Genomic DNA, 9,751 nt, shown 5'->3' on the forward strand with positions numbered 1-9,751 from the left:
TTTGATTCATTTTCCCCCCCCCCCCAGTCATTTAAGGGCAAGTTGACGCACACCGTACCTGGTAGACCTCCGTCCAGAACCGATGCTTTAATCTCTTTTTGGTCTTCTTCAGCTGTTTGTTGTTTTTGAAGCTATCCAGGTGGGTGAGAACGCCCATGATTTTGGGGAAGCCATGGACCTGACAAATGTTCAGAAATTCAAACGTTTCCATTTCAAATCCAAAACTGGCGTCGATGAGCATCAACGCCTAAGAAATTGAAAAAAAAAATCTTAGCGGTGATGGTGGTGGTGGGGAAACTACTGCATTTTTTTTAAAAAAAAATCTTGCCAAAACATGTAGTAACTACTGATAAAGGTCAACTTTCATGTGCTTATCAATTGAATGCGTTGGCATAACTTAAATTAGACTCCCTTTTTTCTCTCTCTCCCATCTTTAAATTATTCTGCTTCCCACCTACCATTTTTCGGTGCTTTGCATAACGTTCCTTAGACCAAAAAGGGATCAGCAGCATAGATCTGTTTACAGGAGGGGGTAGGGATGAAATCTGTTCTGTGCTCCTCTTCTCAAAAGTCACTTGGATCAGGGGTTTCCAACTTTTTATTGAAAGGCAAAAGTTTGCATTTGGCGTGCTTTTCAACAATTAAGGTGATTTTTTTGCTGTTGTACGCGTGCTGATAGTTTGTCTAACCTTGGCTCATACTTTGTCAGTTTGAGAGCAACACACGCAGCGCTCAGGTCATCTGTCAAGTTTGTTTCCGGTGTCAGATTTGATATCATTCAAATCTGAAAACAGCTGCTCACAAGCGTAATGACGATCCAAACAAAGTGAGGAAAGCAATTCATTGACTTAACATTATTTGGCAGAGAGTTCCACAATTTAAGGATTTCATTTTCAGAATAACTCTGCTGTCCTTTGTCATCCTTGTTTTTGCAGGATTGATCTCAATAAGAGTGATGCATGTTTGGCACCGTTTTCACCAGAAAGGGGCTTGAGAAATGGCCTTTTCCTGCGAAAGCTTAGCCGAAGAACGAGGGGCGCGTGCCCACAGAGAGGGCTCTGAGTAGCCCCCCTCTGGCACATGTGCCATAGGTTTGCCACCACAGTTACAGACCAATAAAACTTACCAGATCAGCAACTTTGGCAAGGTCAATCATCACGTTGATATCGCACTCACATTCAATGATGGTTAGCCGACGTTTTTTACCTGCCCACCAAAGGCAAGAAACAGAACAAGGTAGATTGTTATACTTTATTAAAAATGCAAAGATTTTTTTTCCCCAATTGCAATCTAGCATAAAACAAACAAACAAACTGGTTACGTGCAAAATGGCTCTTTTCTTGACCAGTCAAGTCACGCTTCCCTTTTTTTTGGCAAAAGGGCTTCTGGCTCAAATCGATTTTATTAGATCGGGCTTACAAGAAAACCTATATGATTCCTCAGACATCTTCCCCGCTTGAGCTGATTCCTGAGTGTAAGCAAATCATAAGCACAGCTCCATCTCGGGATCCAGACAAAGTGAGCCAGTTAAAGAAGCAGTTTGGTCTAGTGCAGGGGTCTTCAAACGTGGCCCTTTGATGACTTGTGGACTTCAACTCCCAGAATCCCTCAGCCAGGCACGAAGACCCCTAGTCTAGTGGTTAAGGCACCAGGCTAGAAAGCTGGCGGCCGTGAGTTCAAATCCCGCCTTAGTCATGAAAGCCAGCTGGGTGACTTTGGGCCAGTCTCAGTCTGTCTCTCTCTCTCTCTCTCTCTCTCTCTCTTTCTCTCTCTCTCTCTCTCTTTTTCTCTCTCTCTCTTTTTCTCTCTCTCTCTCTCTTTCTCTCTCTCTCTCTCTCTCTCTCTCTCTCTCTCTGCCCAGCCCACCTCAAAGGGCTGCTGTTGTGGGGAAAATAGGAGGAAGGTGTACTGCATATTGTTGTTGTTTTACCTGATACAATGGTTACAGGGCCTTGAATGTCAACTAACTTCTGCCTGGTGAAATTCTTAATGAGGCATCTTATCAAGGTGCTCTTCCCAACCTTGGGGGGGCCGACCACCACCACAACCACTGGAGGAGGCTCCAAGGGAGTCCGGTCGACCACTGGAATATGATGCTTTTTGGTTTTCAAATCCTGGGTCCTGTTTTTAGAACGAGAATTGCAGGCGAGTTAAAAACAAACAAACCATTCAATTAAAATCAGGATAGAACAGAGCTGGAAGGGACCTTGGAGGTCTTCTAGTCCAGCCTCCTGCTCAAGGAGGATTACGCTGGCTATGTTCAGATACGGTACAGGTAGTCCCTCACTTACGACCATAACTGAGGCCATTTCCGTTGCTAAACGAGACATTTCTTCAAGTGACTTTTTGCCTTCCTTCCTTAAGCGCATCACTGCAGCCGTTGAGTTAGTTAACATGGTTTGTGAAGTCAACCCGGCTTCCCCATGGACTTGGCTTGTCAGAAGGCTGCCAAAGGGGATCGCATGGCCCCGGGATGCTGCAACCGTCATAAATATGAGTCAGTAGCCAAGCGTCGGAATTTTGATCGTGTGACCATGGGGAATGCTGCAAATGTGAAAAAGTTGTAGGTCACTTTTTCCAGTGCCACTGCCATTTTGAACAGTCCCTAAACCAGGGGTAGGCAACCTCGGCTCTTTTATGACTCATGGACTTCAACTCCCAGAATTCCTGAGTCAGCTATGCTGACTGAGGAATTCTGGGAGTTGACGTCCATGAGTCATAAAAGAGCCGAGGTTGCCTACCCCTGCCCTAAACAGATCTGTTGTAAGTCATGAACTACTTGTAGTAGCTCCGGGTTTATTACTAGGACCAAGAGTGGTTTCCAAAAATTTTCACATACAAGGAATGTAGTGTTGTTGTTGTTAGTTGCGAAGTCGTGTCCGACCCATCGCAACCCTATGGACAACGTTCCTCCAGGCCTTCCTGTCCTCCACCATCTTCTGGAGTCCATTTAAGCTCACGCCTACTGCTTCAGTGACTCCATCCAGCCACCTCCTTCTCTGTCGTCCCCTTCTTCTCTTGCCCTCAACCTTTCCCAGCATGAGGCTCTTCTCCAGTGAGTCCTTCCTTCTCCTTAGGTGGCCAAATTATTTGAGTTTCCACTTCAGGATCTGGCCTTCTAAAGAGCAGTCAGGGTTGATCTCCTCTAGGACTGACCGGTTGGATCACCTTGCAGTCCAAGGAACTCGCAGGAGTCTTCTCCAGCACCAGAGTTCAAAGGCTTCAATTCTTTTGCGCTCAGCCTTTCTTATGGTCCAACTTTCACTGCCATACATTGCAACTGGGAAGACCACAGCCTTGACTATACGCACTTTTGTTGACAGGGTGATGTCTCTGATTTTTAGTGTGCTGTCTAGATTTGCCATGGCTTTCCTCCCCAGGAGCAAGCGTCTTCTAATTTCTTGGCTACAGTCCCCATCTGCGGTGATCTTGGAGCCCAGGAAAATAAAATCTGTCACTACCTCCATTTCTTCCCCATCTATTTGCCAGGAAAAGGAATGTAGTACACACTCTTAATTTGAACATCCCAATTTGAAAATAATGGGTGATTCATTTTACAACGTTTCTAATACTGACAGTTAGGTTACATTACAAAACAGGGAGCGGGGAGGAAAAACTGAGGCTCTCGCTCTTAGATTGCAAAGTTTCAGCAATAAGCTGCCCTTCCGATGAATCTTTATTTTTTAAAAAAGAGAGAGAATACAGAAATGCAGAAACAAACACACAGAAAAAAAGAAACCGTAACCTGATTTGTTTAGCTCAGTGGTTAGCTTTCGCTTAAATCCTATCCTTCAGTCAGGCAGAAGAAAATTTCATCCAATAAGCTTAGGGTCTGGTCACATTCCACCCCAAATTATATGATGTATCCTCGGGGTCCTGGACACTATGGGCACCCGTGGGATACGCCTCAAACTTAAGAGAGCATCCACCTGTATAGAAAGCCTTCATCTACCCAATTTAATTAATTTCCCTCATTGTGTTGTAAAGCATGGCAAACTATAAGCTTGCCCAAACGTATGCTTTGTCCTCCACTGAGGGTATTTATGTATTTATATTTATTTCTATCCTGCCTTTATTCTTACAAACAAAAACCACCCCAAAGGTAAAAGCAAAGGTTAGGGTTAGTCGTGCTAGTCGTTTCCGACACTAGGGGCCGGTGCTCATCTCCGTTTCAAAGCCGAAGAGCCAGCGCTTGTCCGAGGACGTCTCCGTGGTCATGTGGCCGGCATGACTAGACGCCAAAGGCGCACGGAACGCTGTTACCTTCCCACCTTAGTGGTCCCTATTTTTCTACTTGCATTTTTACGTGCTTTCGAACTGCTAGGTTGGCAGAAGCTGGGACGAGTAACAGGCGCTCACTCTGCTACGCGGCACTCGGGATTCGACCCGCCAAACTGCCAACCTTCTGATCGACAAGCTCAGCGTCCTAACCCACTCGAGCCACCGCGTCCCTTGCACTAAAAACCCCTAAACGGATCTTATTTGCTGTAACACCGTTTGCCATCCCATCCCCACGGAACACTATCTGGAGTCCAATCATGGCAATATGGTTAGCAGAGCCGATGCAGTGGTTAAAGTCACCTGTGGAACGATCTGGCCATGCGGACTGCAGACTGAACCGCAAAAGCCTTGGGGTTTCTCTTCCGGGCATCCTCTTCGTCTTCGATTCCTAAATCTTTCAAATGGCGCTTCTTTTTCTTGCCAGCCTTGGGCCCGCTGTGTTTCTTGCGATGTTGTTTCTGGTTGCTCTCCTCCATCTTTCCCCGTTGTGGCCAGCAACCACGTGAGGCGAAAGGCTTTTTTTTTCTTCCCCCCAACAAGATACTGAGGGAAAAAAGTATTAAACGTGATACAGGCCGGCATGTGAGCAGTAGGTGTGTCATTTCTACATAACAGCTTACACCCTATGTGCAGAAATAAAGCTATACATAAATTATACTGTATAAAATTGTAAATAAAATGATAGAGTGATATAGAGATAGATAGATAGATAGATAGATAGATAGATAGATAGATAGATAGATAGATAGATAGATAGATAGATAGATCGACAGACAGACAGGATAGATGATAGGCAGACAAATAGACAAATAATAGACAGAGTTATTAGATAGACACATGAGATAGATAGAGAGAGGGAGATAGAATAGATAGATAGATAGACAGATAGATTTATTAGATACACATCATGGATATAGATATAGACAAATAATAGACAGATTTATTAGATAGACACGATATATAGACAAATAGACAGAGATTTATTACACACATAATATAGACAGACAGACAGACAGATGATAGATGATAGATAGATAGATAGATAGATAGATAGATAGATAGATAGATAGACAGACAGACAGACAGATAGATAGAAAGATCGACAGACAGACAGGATAGATGATAGACAGACAAATAGACAAATAATAGACAGATTTATTAGATAGACACATGAGATAGAGAGAGGGAGATAGGATAGATAGATAGATAGACAGATAGATTTATTAGATACACATCATGGATATATAGACAAATAATAGACAGATTTATTAGATAGACACGATATATAGACAAATAGACAGAGATTTATTACACACATAATATAGACAGACAGACAGATGATAGATAGATAGATAGATAGATAGATAGATAGATAGATAGATAGATAGATAGACAGATAGAAAGATCGACAGACAGACAGGATAGATGATAGACAGACAAATAGACAAATAATAGACAGATTTATTAGATAGACACATGAGATAGATAGAGAGAGGGAGATAGGATAGATAGATAGATAGACAGATAGATTTATTAGATACACATCATGGATATAGATATAGACAAATAATAGACAGATTTATTAGATAGACACGATATATAGACAAATAGAAAGAGATTTATTACACACATAATATAGACAGACAGACAGACAGATGATAGATGATAGATAGATAGATAGATAGATAGATAGATAGATAGATAGATAGATAGACAGACAGATAGATAGAAAGATCGACAGACAGACAGGATAGATGATAGACAGACAAATAGACAAATAATAGACAGATTTATTAGATAGACACATGAGATAGAGAGAGGGAGATAGGATAGATAGATAGACAGATAGATTTATTAGATACACATCATGGATATATAGACAAATAATAGACAGATTTATTAGATAGACACGATATATAGACAAATAGACAGAGATTTATTACACACATAATATAGACAGACAGACAGATGATAGATAGATAGATAGATAGATAGATAGATAGATAGATAGACAGATAGAAAGATCGACAGACAGACAGGATAGATGATAGACAGACAAATAGACAAATAATAGACAGATTTATTAGATAGACACATGAGATAGATAGAGAGAGGGAGATAGGATAGATAGATAGATAGACAGATAGATTTATTAGATACACATCATGGATATAGATATAGACAAATAATAGACAGATTTATTAGATAGACACGATATATAGACAAATAGACAGAGATTTATTACACACATAATATAGACAGACAGACAGACAGACAGGTAGACAGACAGACAGATAGATGATAGATAGATAGATAGATAGATAGATAGATAGATAGATAGATAGATAGATAGATAGATAGATAGATAGATTATAGACATAAATAGATGAGAGATAGAGAGATGGACAGATTAAAGAGATAGATGATGATATAGACAGCAGAGAGACATATCAGAGTTGGATAAGAGATACAGTAGACAGACAGATTAGAGACAGACAGATAGAGGTGATAGATAGATATGTGAGAGAGACAGATTAAAGATAGATTGATACATGATGATATAGACACATAGACAGAGGCGATAAATTAGACATTATAGACACACACACGTAAAACACACACACACACACACACACACACACACATATCTCTATCTATCTATCTATCTATCTATCTATCCATCCATCCATCGCAGGGGTCTTCAAACTTGGCCCTTTTATGACTTGTGGACTTCAACTCCCAGAATTCCTCAGCCAGAGTGCCTGGCTGAGGAATTCTGGGAGTTGAAGTCCACAAGTCATAAAAGGGCCAAGTTTGAAGACCCCTGATCTATCGCATCCCTCCGAGCTTCTCCGGGCTCAACCCGGCGAGTGAGACACCTGCGCCAGCCTCTCCCCGGTCCGCCAAGCACGTCATCCCCGCCTCCCAACCCGCATTCAAACAACGCGCCGACACGGGTCAAACTTTACCCTCGAGTCGGCCTTCGGATGCTTGGCTACCTTCCGCTCTCCACGCGTGCAGGCCCCGACCGGAAATGCCCTCCTTTTTTTTTCCCCCGGTCCGTCTCTTTAAAGCGTCTCACCCGGAAACCGCGGCCCGCGTTCTTTTCGTTCCTCAACAAGGGGGAAGACCATCTGGGATGGGAAGGGCAGCGGGTTACCATAGGAACCGGCGGAAGGCGAATTTAAAGCTCCTTTCTCGCGGGTAGCTTGTGCCCTGCTGCCCCCTCCTGGTTGGAGTCGGTATTACAGAGAGATCCAGATCTTGGTTATGAGTTTTGTTCCGTTTTTTTTAACAACCTGGGCAACTTTGGGCGGGGTGGACTTCAACTGAGGAATTCTGGAAGTTGGAAGTTCGCCCTTCTTAAAGTGGTCCAGGTTGGAAAAATGCTCGGCAGAGCAATTTGTGCAGAATCGGGGCCATTTGCTCGAAAGAATGGGTGCAATTCTCCCCTGCAAAAAGGACCCATGGAGGATGCCAATTTTGCAGCTCTGCAGGGCTGGGGTGACCCGGGACCTCTAAAAGTGAGGGAAAAGGAAGAATACAGACTATGACCCCCCTTTCTCTCCCTCCCACCTCAACCAGGAGGTGTCTTTTCCATTGCAGTTGTGTGTTGTTGTTTTTTTTTTTTGGTCCTGGAACAGAAAATCAATGCCACCACCTGTGCAATTTCCCTGGAAGAAATTTTGGAAATGTTCTCTCTTGGTGGTCTCCTGTCCAGACAGTGCAATCAGCAAAAGAAGACGTTCCTATTTCCACTTGGAAACCAATTTGCAGCTTTGCTTGTGATGTAGGGGGGAAAAGTGAAACATATATATATATAATGTTTTCTGAGGTTTTCGCGGGTGTTTGCATGTGGATCTTTGGTCATTCGGGTTTTTCCCCCACGTAGAATTGAAGGTGTAGGAGCAACGTTTCGACGGAATCTCATCCGTCATCCTCAGGCTGGTGGCTTCAGCTTCCACCAGCCTGAGGATGACGGATGGGATTCCGTCGAAACGTTGCTCCTACACCTTCAATTCTACGTGGGGAAAAACCCGAATGACCAAAGATCCATATATATGTGTGTGTGTGTGTGTGTGTGTGTGTGTGTGTGTGTAAATTTTTAAATGCTAACAAAGAATTAAGGGAGACTGATATACATTTCAAACTTATTAGTTTTCATCAGTCAGCCATACCCTTCTGAGATTCGAACCCTCAGAACCCTCAGAAGGGTATGGCTGACTGATGAAAACTAATAAGTTTGAAATGCATATCAGTCTCCCTTAATTCTTTGTTAGCAATTTAAAAATTTACACAATATGAGCTGTCACCGGTGTGGACTACTGCCTGTCGATCTGAGGCTGTACATTACTATTTTACTGTACTATACTAAAAGAATCAGAAGTCATTTTTTTTGTTTTTCTCCATGTAAGGTTTTCCACTTAGCCTCACAATTGCCCCAGCATTACTCAGGAATTTAAAAGAGCCAAAAGAAACTCCGTAGCCGAGGTTTCAGCAAGCAAACAACTTTTAGTTTGATCAAAATAAGAGATGGGTGACCCCATCCTTCTTCGTGGCTGGTAGAGAGATGAAGGCCACAACCAGGAAAGATGTCTTCCACCTTTTATACCTTTCCAGAACAAAGAGATCTGATCTTGGTACTAGGAACCAAAGGGTACAGAAAAATAATTCCCCAGATGATGACTCAAACACAACAACCCAGGCTGAAATGGGAAACTTTGTTTTCTGATTTCGTTTTTGATCTGGAATTTGATCTGTGTAAAAAGGTAAAGGTTCCCCCGCACATGCGTGCTAGTCGTTTCCAACTCTAGGGGCCGGTGCTCATCTCCGTTTCAAAGTCGAAGAGCCAGCGCTTGTCCGAGGACGTCTCCGTGGTCATGTGGCCGGCATGACCAGACGCCAAAGGCGCACGGAGCGCTGTTACCTTCCCACCGTAGTGGTCCCTATTTTTCTACTTGCATTTTTACGTGCTTTCGAACTGCTAGGTTGGCAGAAGCTGGACGAGTAACAGGCGCTCACTCTGTTACGCGGCACTCGGGACTCGACCTGCCAAACTGCCAACCATCTGATCGACAAGCTCAGCGTCCTAACCCACTGAGCCATCGCATCCCTTTTCTCCCTTAAAGGTAAAGGTAAACGTTCCCCCGCACACGCGTGCTAAGTCGTTTCCGACTCTAGAGCCGGCGGTGCATCTCCGTTTCAAAGCCGAAGAGCCAGCGCTTGTCCAAGGACGTCTCGTGGTCATGTGGCTGGCATGACTAGACGCCAGAGGCGCACAGAATGCTGTTACCTTCCCACTGTAGTGGTCCCTATTTTCTACTTGCATTTTTTACGTGCTTTCGAACTGCTAGGTTGGCAGAAGCTGGGATGAGTAACAGGCGCTCACTCTGCTACGCAGCACTCGGGATTCGACCCGCCAAACTGCCGACCTTCTGATCGACAAGCTCAGTGTCCTAACCCACTGAGC

At 43.6% G+C, this 9,751-nt stretch overlaps 1 protein-coding gene across 2 annotated transcripts in view; it reads right to left on the minus strand.

The window, feature by feature from the left end:
• BMS1 (BMS1 ribosome biogenesis factor) overlaps nucleotides 1–7,336 on the minus strand; it is a 53,141-nt gene extending 45,805 nt beyond the window's left edge. For both annotated transcript variants that reach the window (XR_014492705.1, XM_083364167.1), the window contains exons 1-5: nucleotides 7,251–7,336; nucleotides 4,582–4,824; nucleotides 1,931–2,121; nucleotides 1,127–1,206; nucleotides 59–247 (exon numbers count right to left, since the gene is read on the minus strand). Coding sequence is in view for 1 of the 2 variants with exons in the window: in XM_083364167.1 (XP_083220293.1) it covers nucleotides 59–247; nucleotides 1,127–1,206; nucleotides 1,931–2,121; nucleotides 4,582–4,757 (636 nt within the window). In the remaining variant the exon portion in view is untranslated. The remainder of the gene's footprint in view (nucleotides 1–58; nucleotides 248–1,126; nucleotides 1,207–1,930; nucleotides 2,122–4,581; nucleotides 4,825–7,250) is intronic.
• Between the last annotated feature and the right edge of the window lie 2,415 nt (nucleotides 7,337–9,751).

This window comes from Vipera ursinii, assembly GCF_947247035.1.
Source record: "Vipera ursinii genome assembly, chromosome: 5".
Taxonomy (NCBI): domain Eukaryota; kingdom Metazoa; phylum Chordata; class Lepidosauria; order Squamata; family Viperidae; genus Vipera; species Vipera ursinii.